Source organism: Gobius niger (genome assembly GCF_951799975.1).
Source record: "Gobius niger genome assembly, chromosome: 9".
In the NCBI taxonomy this organism is placed as follows: Eukaryota; Metazoa; Chordata; class Actinopteri; order Gobiiformes; family Gobiidae; genus Gobius; species Gobius niger.
Genome location: NC_136860.1, coordinates 14,420,285 through 14,437,805, shown reverse-complemented (window position 1 = coordinate 14,437,805; position 17,521 = coordinate 14,420,285). Strand labels below are relative to the sequence as shown.

At 41.4% G+C, this 17,521-nt stretch overlaps 1 protein-coding gene across 9 annotated transcripts in view; it reads right to left on the bottom strand.

Moving 5' to 3' along the window:
* stk39 (serine threonine kinase 39) overlaps positions 1 to 17,521 on the bottom strand; it is a 35,005-nt gene that overhangs the window by 571 nt on the left and 16,913 nt on the right. For 7 of the 9 annotated variants that reach the window (XM_079562907.1, XM_079562910.1, XM_079562908.1 and 4 more), the window contains 6 exons: positions 16,277 to 16,306; positions 15,657 to 15,713; positions 13,549 to 13,610; positions 6,848 to 6,900; positions 6,612 to 6,680; positions 4,662 to 4,726 (listed from right to left, as the gene is read on the bottom strand). In XM_079562907.1, the coding sequence (XP_079419033.1) occupies positions 4,662 to 4,726; positions 6,612 to 6,680; positions 6,848 to 6,900; positions 13,549 to 13,610; positions 15,657 to 15,713; positions 16,277 to 16,306 (336 nt within the window). The remainder of the gene's footprint in view (positions 1 to 4,661; positions 4,727 to 6,611; positions 6,681 to 6,847; positions 6,901 to 13,548; positions 13,611 to 15,656; positions 15,714 to 16,276; positions 16,307 to 17,521) is intronic. The other 2 variants (XM_079562909.1, XM_079562912.1) reach the window with 1 other exon arrangement.

Sequence of the window (17,521 nt, the reverse complement as noted above, 5' to 3'; positions counted from 1 at the left end):
AACAGTCTGTATGCTAAATACAAGCACAAATGACAGAAACCTTTGACTTCAACGACTGAGAGTAGGTTGTACTTTTACATAAACAATTATATAGTTTGTACTTCAGCAAAAGTGGCACTGTCAAAACTAGAGGGAAACTGACGGGTTTATCAAAGTTAAGTGGGCTAATAATTCCTTGTGTTCCGCTCTTTCTTTTCCTCAGAAAAAAATAACGTGTTGTTTACCACCGCAACAGGTTGACAGGTGTGAGAGTGCTTTTGATCACAGCACCTGCGAGTGGGTGGCATAAATTGCATCGAAAGCTAAAATGTTGTCCTCAAAGTACAAAGAAATGAAAATCGGATAAAGGCCAAGTCTGAAACCGACCAAACTTGCTCCAGGCTTAGTTCTAGTTCAGTCTTGGTTAAGCCCTGGTTTAGGACCAAGTTTATTCTATCCAGTCCTGGTTTAGACCTATTCTAGTCTCTGGTTTAGTCTTGATTCAGACTTACTCACTGCCCAACTAACAATCACAAAGAGGGGTGCATATTTAAGTAGCTCTTTAGCATCTCTCCCAGCTATAAAAAATGGCTGGGATGTAAATAAGTAATTCTGGGGCCTTTTGGACTAAAAAGTGACTTTAGGTCAGGATCATCGACTGAGGGACCTAACACTCAGGCCTGTTTGAGACCTCTGATTCACCGTATTCCTACAGGACTCTGCATTCAATCTTTTGAAGTAAAACCAAGACAACTGGACTTGACTTTGACTGACGCCAACGTTTCACTGTAAAAAAAAAGAAACTGCCATGAGAAGGCTCTCTGGATGGAGAGTGAAGCAAAATGTCAGTCCAGTTAGACTGAATTGACCACCTGGATTGAATTTAAAGCATTTTAGGGCTGTGTTTTCATTTTAAATAGAAACTAAAGAAGGAATTGCGAGAATCATTCTGATGTGGCAAGCATTCGTTCGTTATTTGAAGTGATAGTCCAGAAGCCTAAATGTTTTACAAATTTTTATAAAATGTACTAAATCGACGACCTGGTCTTGCATTTTGATGTTAAGTAATGCTGGAGACGTTTCATCTCTCTTGCATTTCTATAAGCTCACAGATTCTCCCCCCGACCTTCTGATCAATTTAGTCCTCCAGCTGTTCCCGCTCATACCACCCACCTCCCACTCTACGAAGCGTCAGCATGAAATAATAATAAATGCTTCTCAGACAGGCATAATTATTCAGCACGGGGCTCGGAGATGCTCCGAGATGCTGCACTCTCTCATAACTCTTTAAACAGGGAGAAGGTCTATTATCCAGCACCTGCCGAGGAGGAGCAGGGCTAACATATGGAAATGAATACATCCACGCTGGCCCAGCGCTCACCCTGACGGGTCCACAAGGTGCTGAGGAGGAGAGAGGTGAGCCAGATGACCCGCACATATGGTGTTTATTCAGAGCGCAAACCCGCCAACTACTGATATACATATTTTCTCACGCAGAAGGATAGACTGTGATATAGCTGGAGAGAGAAATAAATGCGGCGAGGGGAAGGGTTATAGCTACTTTCTGCAATATTGTGGACTATTATAAAAGCTGTAAAATATATTTTCTGGCCAGTAAGGTGCAGTGATGTAGTGGATACACTATGAAGGAAATTCTATCTGTCTATTATAAATATCAATATGCCTTCGTCAGAACTGGACAATTATAGCCTAGTGCTAAAATAAAACAACAAAACAAGCCTATACATAAGATCTAAATGTGATGTCAGATCTTTAATAAAACTCTAGAAAGGACATGACGATCTTAAAGAGACTAGATGCAAGTGGGTCATTTTATGCTCACTACTGCCACCTCAGGTCTTACGCGTAACTGCAATCTCTATATTAAGCTCGTGCATGACGGCCAATAGGACCCGAATTAACACCTTTTTGAGTGACAGTGCAGGATTTTAGAGGCAGTTGTGGTGAATAGGTCTGGGCTCATTCTACACATTAGGACATGGCTGGAACATGTAGTGGTATGAAAATACCCAGTTTTAACTTTTTTAAACCCCTTTAAATGAAATAAATGAAAATGAAAATGAATTTACCATTTTTTTTTCTTTCCCTTCTGTATGGATTGAACCGAGAGGCCTATCAGAGATGGGCGGGCTATATTAAAGTCTATTGTATAAATTACTTTAGGAAAACATTTAGGTATGACTTTTCCTATCGCTGTTCAAATTCTATGTAAAAGGCATAATAATTAGATACCGTACATTTCTGCCTACCGCACCTTCCTATAAGCCACGCCAGCTAAATTTGCGTCCTTATACACATACAAGCCGCACTCGAATATAAGCAGCAGGTTTTCACAGTGCTGTGCATCCGCTCAGAGCGGCCCATGGCCCTCTCTCTCCCTCTGTGCAGACCGCTGCAGGAGAGGGGCAGAGAAGTCGCGCACAGACGCACATGCCGTTGGAAATAGAAGACATTAAGCTCCACTGAAGTGTTCACTGGATCATAAGCAGCAAAACAATGCTTATCTTATGAAAATCCGCTGCATGTTTATGTCAAAAACCCAATGTAAAGATGATAGAATGAATCGTGGCTGAACAATGAATGCGTGCACGGCGGCAATGAGTGAGCGATCGCCCCAACTCGACCCGTGTTCAAAGGAGAATTTTATGACTGGAACCGATCCGGGCAGCCTGCGGGGACCGCGGGGGAACCTGTAACCCGCGCATCAGCTGTGTCAATGCCCCAAGCCATGTGTGAAATCCTGCGTGTTTTACAATAGCTCCAGTTTGATAAACAGGATGAGGAAACTTTACGAACGGGTCTGATTCGGTTCTGAGTGCCAGCCGTGCTCATACATTATTATGCATTCCATAACATTTCCATTTCTGTCCCTCAAAAAAGAAAGACACCTATCGCCCTGGTCACACTACGCTGGTCACTCAAAGTTTGATCAAGAGATCAAGAGTTTTCCAAAACGGCTCAACTCCCTGAGCAACAGGGAGGGGTCGGGGGAAAAGAGTTGATTAGAAAGAAGTGCAGCCACAATCTTTCGCCAAGCCCATCTCACTTTTGAAGACTTTTTGAGAAAATGTATTCATTACAATTAATATCAGTCTTTGGGTCCATGATTTCTGTACAAGACCAAAAATGTCCTCAAAAAGAAAATAATTTTACCTCTATATAATATTATAGGCCTATCGAACACTGATGTCACCTGAAATCCACAAAGGTGTTTTGATGCAGGACTAGAGCACTGTGACATCAGGCAGTGGTTGCTGCCTGCCACATGCATATGAATGTCTTTGACCACTTCCATAACGACCCAGATCCTTTACCCTAAAGTCACTTGAAACACAAACCGGTGTCAAGTGAACCAAACTGGTCCGGTCGTGTCGGAATCCCCCTAAAAATGGCTGCTAGAATCTATGGTCATATCTAAAGTTTTATTCTTTGGCGTCAGTGGAAGGGTGTCTCGTGAAGTTAGTGGTCTGATTCCAGCTGTTGTAAAGTCAGTAAGTTTTACATTTTTTTGAGTAGACGAGAAGCTCTGCTCCAAAAGGCTTTGAAATTGTACATACTGGTGTTGTGACCCCGACAAAAACATTTCACCCACGTCGTCTGAGTGATCTTTCGGCATAATTATGTGGAACTTGGTGAAAATCTGCACTTAGCCGTTGACCCAGTGTGTCAGAGCAGCCTGTCAAGAGCAGTGGCCAACCCATCTCTTTATGTAACCAGGAGAATTCCACTGAGATTTCAGAATCATGGCAGCCCCGGCCCCAGAGGTAACTTATTGTACATGTTTTTCATGGTAGGGGAACCCGGAGCACTCGAAGGAAACCAATGAAACCAAGAAAATATAAAAAACGTATCAAATCATTTGGTTTCATTTGGGAGTACCCAGCTTAAAGGGCTCATGGAAGAAACTAGGGCTGGGCGATTTTGTGAAGCAAAATAATCACAATTATTTACCCCATATTGATCATAAATGTGGTCTTTCCTGGCCTGACAGGCGCTGCAGCATTGCACCATCCATATTTTTTCCAGAATGCGACAGGACTGGCCAATTCTCCTCGATTAAAACGCACCACGTGATTATCGTGATCGACCTTTATTAAAATCACGATTAGATTAAAATTAGATTAATTGCCCAGCCCTAGGAGAAACCAGAGTGCCTGGAGGAAACCCATTCAAATACAAGAACAAACAAACTACCCAGAAAAGTCATCTGGTTTGGGAGTCAAACCCGAGACCTTCTTGAGACGTACGTGTTAGCCATGCATCCACCATGCAGCCAAAGCACTTTGAGTATTTTGTAAGGTGCTTATCAATCAAAGGCGGAGTTTAACATTCACATTACTGTTTTATTCATGCTCGTGGCTATGGAATTAATGGACACTGAGTAATGGATTCTACTTTAAGACTATAAACAACAACCTTTACAACCATGTTAATCACTTCACGTACAGGACGACTAAGAATACATCTGTCGTCAACATCGTAGTAGCAGTTGTTGGTCGGCGCTTACGCTCCTGTCCTGTCTGTCTACATGGCTCTAAACAAGTCCCGTGCTCTCATTTCTCACCTCACCTCTCACCGCGAGGCTGTTTATGTCCTAACATTGTCACCTCTGAGCGCCACACGGGGGCAGCGCGCCGCGATCCATCACCGGGGGTACTCACCAGTCTGAAGGTCAGCACTCTGTAGGTAGTCGGGTCGTCTACAATCTTCTGAAGGTGAGCAGCAACTGGGGAGGGTCAACACAACGCGTGACGTCAAGACAGCTTTGTTTTCCAGCAACAACAGAGCGAGGGTGAGGTCGGGGTCAGCGGGAGGACAAAGGTGAGACTGAAGGGGGGCGTGTGCAGTACTACGGGTAAACAACATAGTTACAGCTACGGTTCGAAGGGTCAAGATGATAAATGGTAAGATTAAGTAAGGGCAGAATGTCGTAATTGGAATGTACAGTGGTACGTGTTTTTTATTTATTTAACCATTTTTGGAGCAGTGGGGGGGGGAGACTGAGTACCTTCAGGGACCAATGCAGATTTGGAGAGAACATGTAAACGCAATACAGAAAGAAACTGAGCCTGAAATGTTGAAGCAATGACATCAAGTGACAACCTTGGCTCATGGTTATTTTGGTAAAATTCCCCAAAACTTGGCAAGCAGTAACTTGGCAACAATATTAATATGATCAATAGTCCTGCGAGTATTAAAGTGGACGTAAATCACTAGAAAAATCGATACGATATTGACTTTTAACATCGATCTAACGTTGTTCCTGCATCAAAAACATACATGAATACTTTGCTTATTTATGCAGTTTTTCAAAGGATTGATTTCTCATAAGCTTCAGGGCAGCTCAGGGTAAAAGAGGATGAAGAGTGGGGACAGACATTTAGCAAACTGTCAGATCCAGGACTCAAAACCATGACGCTGAGGTTGGAAGTTGGAAAAGTGTTTCATATACATGGCAGTAACCATACCCTCTCTGCGACTATTATTATTTGGTTATTTCTTTTCTTCTGCTGAAGGGCAAAAATGACTTGCTTATTCCGCCCCGCCCACTTTTTGCCACGGATCGGCACTTCCTTTGTCTTTACACTTCCGGTAGAGCACGAAGTCCATTCACTAAGTGGAGATCGAGAGAAAAGGTTTGCTGCTAAAATCTGATGTACAGTAGATTTACTGTACGTGTGTAAAATGCCCAATGTTCATTTGCGCCAACATGTCAACACTGCACTGTTTCTTTGAGCGGCCTGGACACAGCTTTGTGTTCGTGTAGCAACTGATTTTCTCTTGATGTTTGCGGTCCTATCCAATGAGAACTAATACGAGAAAAGGGACGGGCACAATTGATGGCGGTGCCCATGGGACCTTCCAGAATAAGGTGAATATAGAACATGCAACAAAAACAGGGATCCTCAATCATCCAGGTCGATCGTTTTGTTAACAAGAAGATGCAGCTGTCTTGACAAAGGCCACACTGCCTTTGCGTCAGACTTTGGAAGCTCAGCAGGGAAGTGTCTGGTCGGTGCTTGGATGGGAGACTGTTTGGGAACACCAGGAACACCTGGGCAAATGTAGTGCTTGAGTGAGTGGTTGGTGGTGGTCGGAGGGGCCGATGGCGCAGACTGGTTGCCTCGCTTTTGTCAGTCTACACCAGGGCAGCTGTGGCTACAACAGCAGCTTATCACCACCAAGTATGGAGTGAATGAATAATGCAATGTAAAGCGTCTTTGAGTGTCCAGAAAAGCACTGTATAAAATTATTATGACAATGCATCAGACAGTATTTTTTAAAGTCCATAAACCATCACCAGACCTAAGCTGTTATGGCACCATTGATTTGAAAGCATGCTGCTAACATATAATTAAAAGCTTGTGTTTTCCGTTTATACACATAAATACCACAGCTGCCTGTAAACGATACACAAACCAACACAGTCCCTCTGTGATTAAAGGTCATCTATGCAAAGAAATTATTTTTAAATTATAAAATGTAAATATCAAAGTCCATTTAACACATTTAGATATGTATGCAACCATTTGATTGGGAGAATGGGTGGGTCAATTTAAAATACGCAAACAAATGTGTTTCAGATTTACAGCCTGACATTGTCACCTCACCTATTTGAACATCCTGTCCATTGACCAGTCCAGCGGAGACCAGCTCCTGTGAAACGCCCTCCGCTGTGTCTAATGGAAGAAACAACATGACACACATCGACTCGCCGCATATCACTTGGACAGTCGCCGCGTTATTGGATTACTGCCGTTATCAATAACATGCAACACACAAGAGTCTTAAGACGTTATCACAAAAACAAACACGCGCGATACGGTCGATACGGGACAAGCCTTACCTCGCCCCGGGGTGAACTCAAAGCGGATGTCGTTCAGTTCTTTTTTGGAGTTCCTGCAAAGAGACAAAAAAGTCAAATGCCGTATTAGAGATTTTGGCGGATTGGATTGCTACAATTGTTTTCTGACAGCTTGTCTGACAGCAACATCAACGGAAAGCGACAACATCACAAAGAAAGAAGGTACAGAGAAAATAGGCATTATAGGTTTATAAATCGTCGCTCAGTGCAAGGAAAAAAAGGCATGTACAATCATTATAGGAGAGAGAAATAGCACAGTGGGCAGTGTCTGACATTGCAGCACTTCTAACCTATTCAGAATGGTGTCCTTACTGACTATAGTCACCTGCAGTGCTCTATAAGGCCATGGAGAACACGCATAGGTAAGGCAAGGCAAGTTTATTTGTAGAGCACAATTCATACACAAGGCAATTCAAAGTGCTTCACAGTTGCATAAATATAAGAAAACAAACACAATCAATAAAAACATCAACATAGAATTAATCAATTACAGTAAGAGGCAAGAGTGTAGATAAAATACTTTCAGTTATATGCATTTTTAAGTCTTGCTTAGATTCGCTCTGTCTTGAGCACTATTTTTAAGTCTTGTTTTGACTCGCTCTGTCTTGAGCACTATTTCGCTCTGTCTTGAGCACTATTTTTAAGTCTTGTTTTGACTCGCTCTGTCTTGAGCACTATTTTTTCTTGCTCGTTCACACAAAGTTACCTAACCTCTGTTTTGTCGCTCCTTCTCCTCTGGACATCAACATAAAATTAATCAATTACAGTAAAAGGCAAGAGTGCAGATAAAATACATTCAGTCATATGCACGGGCAAAAAGAACTGTTTTCAGCCTGGATTTGAACATTGTCAGAGTTAAGGCCTGTCTCTGTAAAAGTGCATTATGCAACTTTTTATGTGGGAAAAAAAGGTGATATTTGTGCATATTTGACCTTGTAGTGACCCTGTGGTTGTATGAGTGGTCAGCTTTGCTTCTTTACTTTCCATCACAGTGGTCTCTACAACGCTCCAGGATCAATTGTTTAGTAGGTTTTCTGATGAGCAGTGAAAACCTTCCAAAGAATTGATCCTGGAGCATCCTGATGGAAAGTAAAGGCAACATGCTGACCACTCATACAACCACAGGGTCACTACAAGGAAAAAGACAAACAAATATAAACTTTTTCTTTTCACATAAAAAGTTGCATAATGCGCCTTTGAAGCTGGGATCGGTATACAGATTCAAAGTTTCCATTAACGCTAGCGCTAGTAACAACGAGCTAAAAACAAAGATTGATTATGCGCGCTAAAGTGGTTGAGTTGTTCAGTGTAGGTAATTTGAGAGTCCATTGGATGTGTATAGACTTCACAATCACAATGTTTTGATGCACCACAGTGTTTAGAGAGGAAGAAGGAGACGGACTAAATATGCAGGATTACTGAAACATGCTCAAATGAGAACCTTGAGAAACATAAAGGTGTTAATATTTGAGTGAAGACCGAAAAATCCATGGAAAACGAATCACCTGCGTTTCAGAATGGAGCTATCTAAACAACTGTTACCAAATGTGATACACAATAAAACCCCATTGAGGCAGCAGGCTGTTTGCAGAAAGCATCAATTGACGAAGCACTGAATGACCGCTCCGAGCCACCAATTTCAACTGATTTCTCAGAACATGACTCTTTTATCAAAACTAAGAACGCAATTCACCCATTCGATTCGATGGCTATTAATCTTGCAGCCCCAGTACAAACTATCGACACGTTACTGTAATCAAAGCTTGTTCAACAGAAGCCTGACTATAAATCTCTAAGATTTATAGCCTGTAATAGTCAGTGACAGGCCGTCTGCATATACACGCCCATGACCCACGGCATTTCTGGTAATGAATATAGAAAGCATGAAATTGTTTAGGTTGATTTATTTATTTTATGCCACTTTAGCATGTCACTCGGCAAAACGCATAACGTAATACATTTGTGAGCAGGATTACAAGTATACAGAATAAACATAAGAAAATCATTTGTTGTGTCTTCCGTTTAAAGTGTTAGCATTACAAACACACCAGTACACTTACTACACAATGTTGCGCGAAAAACCTATTTCCTTCAATGTCATTCGGCACACGCATTATATATATAGAACATAGCTGCAGCCGCAAACGGGGATATAGATAAAGCAAGCAATAATCTCACCAGCAAAGGTATTGGGATTCACTTAAGCTCATTAGAGGTTTAACTAGCTCCCACTTGCGCTGCCTGTTTTCATGGATTAATGGCTACCGCATAAAACCATATAAACATTCGAACAAAGGCGTTCCTAAGCATAAATGGGTGTCGGCTTCTGAATTGTGAATGCATTTATTTGGGTCTTTTCACCCAAATATTACATTCAATGTGGATATGATGAAAAAAACTACAACAGCCACAAACTACTGAGTAAGAATTTCTCATTTAGCCTTTCAGGATGTCAAACAGAGTGACACAAACACACCTTTCAGGACGTATGCAAATGAGTCCCTTACAATTTTCTCTCTACAAAGTCAGACATTCATTCCCCACGTATGCTCTAAGTTCTTTTTTCTTGGTTTTCGAGCGGGCAGGATTGGAGTGTGGCAGATGGATCCAGTAAACATGTCTGGTCCCAGCAGCAGAAGAAGAAGGAGGAGGAGGAGGAGAGGCCGACCCGGGGGCAGTGCCAAAGATGCTGCACGGATGTCACAACCCTGTCCAAAAGAAACAAGCCCAGAGTCTGTCTGCTCGCTGCACTAAGCGCGGGGAGAGCAACACTGTCAGGCCACTTCAGAATCTCTGTCTCCATACATCTAACAAGCTGCGCGCACACAACGGAGGAAATCTTCAGATGGTTTGGGATGGAGTTCGCCGCGTACGAGAATCAGGGGGTGAAAGTCGTCTTAAAAGCAAGACGGTCGGCATATTAGCATAGCAAGTGAGTCAGTTGAATATGCGGGGAAGGCTGCTCCAGGTGCTCCACTCAAAAGTGCAAAGCGGCATTAAAATCGTCTCTGCAGTGAAAAGGGAAAGGGAATATGAACAGGAAATGTGGTCATGTCAGATACTATTGGAAAGCTACATTCCTTACTTTAACATAGAGGTGAGCCTGTGCCCATGGAAGAGTAACCAGAGGCTGATGTCAGTAGTAAAAACCTGCTTATCATTATTGAGTATGTGTTTGTTTAACTAGTGTAGGTTGCGTGACATGACAACATTACGGCTAATATCTCTGTAAGGGCTGGACCTATCAATGTGAAACAAAAACTGTCACAAAGTTCAACAGTTTCTCTCTCAGCACAAGTTAACTAAGGTCAAATTGCTGTCTGATAAAGGTGTCCAGAAGGTGTGTCAATATTAAAAATCATGTGCCTGATATGGGTCAGATGGTTTGCGAATCCAATCACACAAAACATTTGTAGATTTTCTTATTGAAGATTTTTTTCTTACTGTGTCTCTCTTATTGAAAGGAAATTGTGACATCCTAGAATGTCATGAACTCAAGCTACAGTAGTCATCAACTGCACTGGGTTTAACATTGAGGACATTTGAGCCTCTCACCTTCTTAATGTTTCTTCATGTTTGAGCAGCAGACTGATTTATGTATAAATGTAGCAGGGGCAGCGTGGAGGATAAGTGATTAGCACTTAGAAGGTCCTGGGTTTAAATCCCAGAAAGGGCAGGGCCTTTCTGTGTGCAGTGGCGTAGCAAGGGCACCAGGGGGCGGGGGATGAGGTTGATAGCTTGTTGATGATATTTGAAGGCAAATGATGAAGGCTGCTAAAAGAAAGTACTTCAGAGACATACAGCTACAGTAACTTATTACACTCGCTGCTGTCTTGCTCTCCTTCTTCCCCTTTATCCTCCTTTTCTTTCCTTTTTGCTGCCAGAAGCAGAACTTCTCCACATTTTGTCAGAGCTCTGTCTGTTTATTCCCAACACACTGCACCGCTCTCTCTCGCTCCCTCTCTTCTTCTCCTGAGAAGCAGGTGAGGGAGGGGCTGGGCTCAAGGGGCCCTTTCAGTAGGTATGCGACGGCCAATTGTCGTTGCACCTTGTCACTGCTGCTGCTGTATTCTCTTGGTCGTTTCTGTCAAATCTGTTGGCCCTCTGGGGGCCTCTGCTGGCTTGGGGGCCCCAGGTAGCTGCCTGCCTTGCCTAATGGCAAGCTACGCCTCTGTCTGTGTGGAGCTAATATGTTCTCGCAGAGTCTGCTCAGGTTTCCCTTACATCCAAAAACATGCTGGTCAGGTTGGCCTATATTGGTGGCGCACGTTTGATTCATGCAATTTCACTGTACAAACGTACAATGACAAATAAAGCACTTTACGCCTTACCCTGCTGTAAAAAGACTGTTAGTTACTGATGAAGTCTTTGAAGTTGAGAGGCAAAATATCCTCCACACTAAAACAGCCTGGTGCAATTTGTCTATGATGGAAAACTACATACATGTTTGCAATTATCAAATCGTTAAGAAAAACTTGAAATGGAACAAAACAACAAAATGTACTTCCTCCACAGAATCTTATTATTTATAAACAACCTGAAAAAAATGTGCTTTACACCTCGACAAACGAAATGCATGATTCTTTTTTGTCTCCTCTCAAATGCTCATTCAAATGAACACTGTGAACTGCATCTTCTTTTAGACCCTGCATTGCAGATCTCACTGTAAGCGCAAAATGTTGCACTTGATGCATCTACATTCAGTAAACTGTACTGTGTCTGTCCATCCTGTCACCTTGTCTGTTGTCTCACACACAATAGTCATGCTGTTGTTTAAAGCTAACACACAAACACTACGTTTGTGTGTTCGTGTTAGCATTTCGTCAGCTCTCTTTAGTATCTCTAATGTCTTGTTTGAATGCATGATCACTAGTTATTATAACCTTCTACTCCCTGTCCTGGCGACACCTAGTGACCAGCCTCAACCTAACCCTCAAAATCATTATCAAGGCAGGTCCACCCGATTTGGATGAGAATTAACAAAGAAAAGCTCAAAAGTGACCTCTCCTCCTATCAGCTCAATAAATCCATCTCATCTACATCCGTCCCTCTGAGCTGCGGTGACGCTGCAGCAACTGTGGGCGCATTATGTAAGTGTTAAGTTCCCCTTCAAAACTGCTGACTCTGGTATTCTCCGCAGACCTCAGTGACTTTGGTAGATATAATAAAAAAAAGCATATCTTGAATAACTTGCAGCCAAAAAATGTTGACAATTGTAGCCCCAAATCTCAGACGGAACACTGAGGGGGACAACACATCCAAAATAAACACTAATTCCCTTATCTAGTTCAGAGGCACTTGTTGTTTTGATGTTCTGCACTCCCAAATCTAATTCATCTCTTTTTAAAAGGCAAAAAAATACAAGTTTGCATTTAAGATATTTGCATGACAAATACAAAACAAAAACACCAAATCTGCTCTTTTTTAGACATACTAAAAGGCACATAACGAGGCATTTGGAACTTCAGTTCAACGGGAAAGCAAAGACCTTTTCCCAAAGCTATACTGTATGTTTTGCAATTGTAAATGTCCAAACCAGAAATTTACAATGACACCTGAGGATAAGCATCATTCATAGGGTTTGTCGGAGGAAAAAATACAAATGATTGGCTTATCGAATTATTGAATTATCGAAGGGATTAGATTTAGTTGGTTATATGTGTGTTTTTAAAACAGTGAGAGCCAAAACAAGTATCGGTTTAGTATCACATATTTGGAATCGATGCCCAATATCGTATTTTTCTCAGTATCGGTTCCAATATCCGCTAAAAGTATCAGATCGGTGCATCCCTGCTTAAAATTATGTTCAAACAAAAACTTGAGTCAAATGCCAATTTTTTCATTGGGGTATACGTGAAAGCTGGTGTAGTTTATTTATTTGCTAAGTAGATTAGAATAAGGCCCAGATTTTTGGGGTCCCGTACCAAAATGGTCCACTCAGTTCACTTCACCCCACAGTCTTGCTCGATGGAAGACCTCATGTTTAGGGCTAAAGAAACTGCAGTATGGGGAGTAAAAGTTGTTGAAATAGTAATAGTTCATACCTAGGAAAGAGGATAAAGCTTATGCCGGGCTTTTCACTTTGACGCACATGCCAAACAGTCAACAAGACATAGCCAGTACTTTTTGCTTTTCCGTTTCCATACAAGATCTATTGTTACACTCTGCTACTTTTATGAGATTCTAAACTAAACAACTGCACAACACATTAATCCTACAATGTCCAAAACAGAATAAACTGTTATGACCAGCAGCTATGGCCCCGAGCCGAGAAAACAAGCGGAGCGCATCACCCTCTTGGCTGTGACGCCGGCTCAAAGACAAAGGGAGATGAGGGAATGCACTGAGATGCCAAAATTTCCCCCCACCCTCCTCCAAAGCTGCAGGCAATTAGGTCTAACTCCATGATAATACTTTACGGACCAATACAGTGTCTACCGCATAGTCTTTTTCCCTCAATCTTCCGCCGGCGGTGTCAAAAGAGACGCGTTATTTTTGTCAACTTAATGACGACTGGCCGTAGAGGGAGCCATCGATCGCCATCCAAGCGCAGACGTGCCCCGAATGAATGAAGAAGATGAAGAGAAATGTAGCAGAACATTTTAGGTCGGATGCTGCGACGTCACAAGGTCGGGTGAACTGTTGTTAAAATTGGGGCAAGCACAAACATGCCACGCTCTCACCTTAGCCGCAGGACCATGTTGCGGGCGCCTTGACCGTCGGGGGCGTCGTCGTACGGTTCCACCTGCGTGAGAGAGGGCGTTCGGAGATGAGTGAGCTGACCTTCTTTCACACTGGCTCGGCAGTTTGTTTGGCCGCTGCGGCACAGATAAGCAGTAATGACTACGTTTGAGCTGCATTAGCCAAAAAATGGACGCCCCCGCGACCTCCGAACAGACAGATTAGCAAAGCTTTTGTGTCGGTTTGAGAAGAAAAGTGGCTTTGAAGATCGAATGTAGACCGAGAGGCCAGTTTGAACGTATGGCAATGTTAAAGCGGCATTATGCAACTTTTTATGTGAAAAAAAAAGTTGACATTTGTGCATGTTTGACCTTGCAGTGATCCAGCGGCTGTATGAGTGGTCAGTATAGATACAGACGGCATCTCTGGAATCGCCCATATATGGTCATTTTTGAAAACAGTTAAGGGGGAAAACAATTTTGAAAAAATGAAAATGTTCTCTAATTATTCAAAAACTACTGTAGCAAATGCTGAAATATGAACATAGTTTCTACTAAATAATGATACAAAGACATGGGGAGGAGCAAAGTGTTCAACAGCCCATAAATACATGAATAACGGAGAATGCTAACTTGATGCTACATGTTAGCATCGGGCTAATGCTAACGGTTAGCTAGCGCTAGCTACAACTGCCGTTTTTTCACATCTACTGCACAATCTGCTGTGAGAAAATATCCATCTGGGCCCGATATACACTTGACTTTATTTGTATGTGATAAATAAGTTGACATTCCAACAGAAAATGGCAAAAAAGAGTGGAAAATTGTGTTTCTCTAAAGATTCTATTTTCCCCCTCGGCGAAGCCCCGCCCCCTTCTATGACGAGATGCCGTCTGTATCTATGGCGTCTTTACTTTCCATCACAGTGGTCTCTAGGACGCTCGAAGATCAATTGTTTGGAAGGTTTTCACTGCAGACGAAGCCTCTCACCAGAAAACCTTCAAAACAATTGATCCTGGAGCGTTGCAGAGGCCACTGTGATGGAAAGTAAAGGCGCCTTGCTGACCATTTATACAGCCACTGGGTCACTTCGAGGTCAAATATGCACAAATATTAACTGTCTTTTCCGTATAAAAAGTTGCATAATGCTGCTTTAAGAAGCACATTTAAACCAAGCATTAAAAGCCTCTAGTATTTATGGCTTTCCATCAGCATTTTTTAGGACTTTGGTACATTTATTTACATATTTGCTGCTGCTAGCAAAGGTCCTAGTTCTTCATTAATGCAAATACAGCTGTATGTGTTTCCAAATTAGAACAAGGGTCATTTTAAAGGCTTGGTTTAAATATGTTTAAATATGCAACTATTGCTAGTACGCATTATGTCGTTTTTGGGTAATGCATCTCAAGGAAAGCATAAGTAGGAAAGAGTAGGGCAATCGAGGTGAACTCTGACATCATTATTAACTCTTATTGATAGATCTAAAACAAATAAAATGGAAAAAATGCTTACAAATGACCACTACGTGTTACTATTGTCTCCAGCCAAAGCATAATATAGCAACATAGCGACTTTACTCTGTTACATTTATCCCTGATATAGGAATATTGCATTTCTGTTGTGATATTAAATACTGACCACGTTTCCAGCAAATTTGAGTTTTTAACAAGACATAAAGATTACAAGCTTCTGTGCCGTTTCCATGAGTAATTACCAGAACTCCACCTTTAATTATGCTATAACCCTGCTATTCCTGTCCTGCCATGTAAAGCGCTACCAAAATTTCACTATGATACCTTTACTTTTAACTTATTTGGTCCGGTGTCAGCACTTTGATGAGTCTTTCTTCCACCACAGCATTATAGCCTCAGAAAATAGGCTGCGATAGATAGATGAGCAAGAGTCATGCACTCAACTGATAATGACGGCTCTTTACTTTGACTTATTACTGCAGAGAAAGAGAGCGAGGCACGATCACAGCAAAGCATGTGTGCACACAGCAGCAGCCCAATGCACAAAAGTCCACAGCGTAGGCAGCAGACGCTCGACTGAACACCTAAGACAATTAGTGCGCCTTGAGGTCCGTGATTCACCGCAAATGGCCGCCTCACCTGGGGATGCTGCAGAGACAAGCCTTCGATAGGGACACTGTTTGCGTTCACCTCGTTCTGGCACACAACAAAATGAAAGGCGAGTTTGTGAAAACGCTACCAAATCCTGGAAAAATCATCACCGCGGCTCAGTGTTACAAATAGAGGAGAAAGTCCGGCGAAAAAGCTGCGTACCAGGTCAGACAAATGTTCAAAAATGCATGATAGATAGTGTAGCATGATTTTTTAAAACAGAAATATCGGATTAATTGCAATCACGATACTTGTTTTAAAGGTGGTGCTTTGTTTTTTCACAGACTAGAATTAGAGGATTTTTTTTTACCAATAGCTGTAGACTCGCATTTATTTATTGTGTTTTCAAACTTCTATATCAATCCTTACTATTCAAACAGAGAATGCAGTTATTTTATTTGCAGAGAAATCTGTATTTTTTTCTCCTAATACATTGTTTCAAGTTGTCAAAAACAAAGGTGTCAAATTTAAAGAAACAAAAAAGTTTTTGAATTAGGAATGACGCCTGGTAGTATGATAAAATTAAAGAAAAACAAAAACAAAAAACAATGAAATGAATGTACAGTACTTGCTGATTAATTAGTACACCAGAGATATCTCTGACTTACTTCTTTGGCCTCCTCTCTGACCCTTCGTGACTAGAAGGAAAATCACAACACAAGTAACTTTAGCGTTAAAGGCGGTACAAACAGCAGGAAATCAACAACTTACTTAATATAATTAAAAATGATGCCTTCAGTTTGTAGAAGCCAGGCTTCCACAAACTGAAGCACACTAATTCACACAGTGAATCCTATATAGTAAAAAGCATCTGTCAATCAAATCTTACATAAAATAACATACATTTAATCCTCATTGAATGTAGAATGTATAATATTCAGCTATCCTAAAATTAATAATGTGAATTAGTGCATTAGTTAAGATGATACTGACAAAAAATGGCAGATGTTTTAGAGTTTGAATACTAGTGTAATGTGTTACGATCGAGCGATAAATGGCTGAAAGTAGCACTTTGTCAAATTGTGAAGGCCCTCGCCAACATTTCCAATATATCGACAAATTAGCCTGATCATAATATCAGGTGGTGCCAAAATTCATATCGCAAGAGGCCACAAAATCAGAGGTCAGTCAGTCTGAATGACAGACTGTTTCAACACAGCCTGAAGCGCATGGTAACTTAGTAATGTGCAGAAGTTGTATTTTAGTCAAAGTTTTTTCTTGTCAAAACAATATGCTTATGACTTTTGTTTTTGACTTTGATTTTTGGAAGGTTGGAAATGCTTTTTTTATTTATTGCTTTTTCTTTTATTTCAAGAGTATTTACATTGTAGATTCTGACAGTAGGAATTAATTTAAGAATAAGCACAGATGGAATAGTGTTTTAAACTAATGCCCCTAGAGGCCATAAGCGCCACTGCAGGTGTCGTAGCATGTTTTGTTTTTTTACTCATTAATTGTCCGTGAGAATAGCCGCCTTTCGCTTTGACATTTTCCCAATGAGCATCAGAGATGGTTTTCACTCCACAGGACAGTTGAAAACCATTTCAGGGGAATATCCTTTGAAGCTCACTGAAAAAATACCAAGAACAAAGGGTGGCGATTTTGAAGAATTTTAAATATGAAACATATTTTGAGCTATTTCACCCTTTTGTGGTTCCTACATAATCCCATGTGTTCATTCAGAGTTTAATGTCTTAAATGAGTATCACACAATGTAAACAGTGTCGGAAATAAAGAAAAGCCAATACATAAAAAGTGCTTCCAAAAGTTTGACCGGTACTATATCAGATTTACTGTAGTGTATTGAGATGGTTTAACAAATAATCCAAATATCGGAATTTGTTCTCGCACTG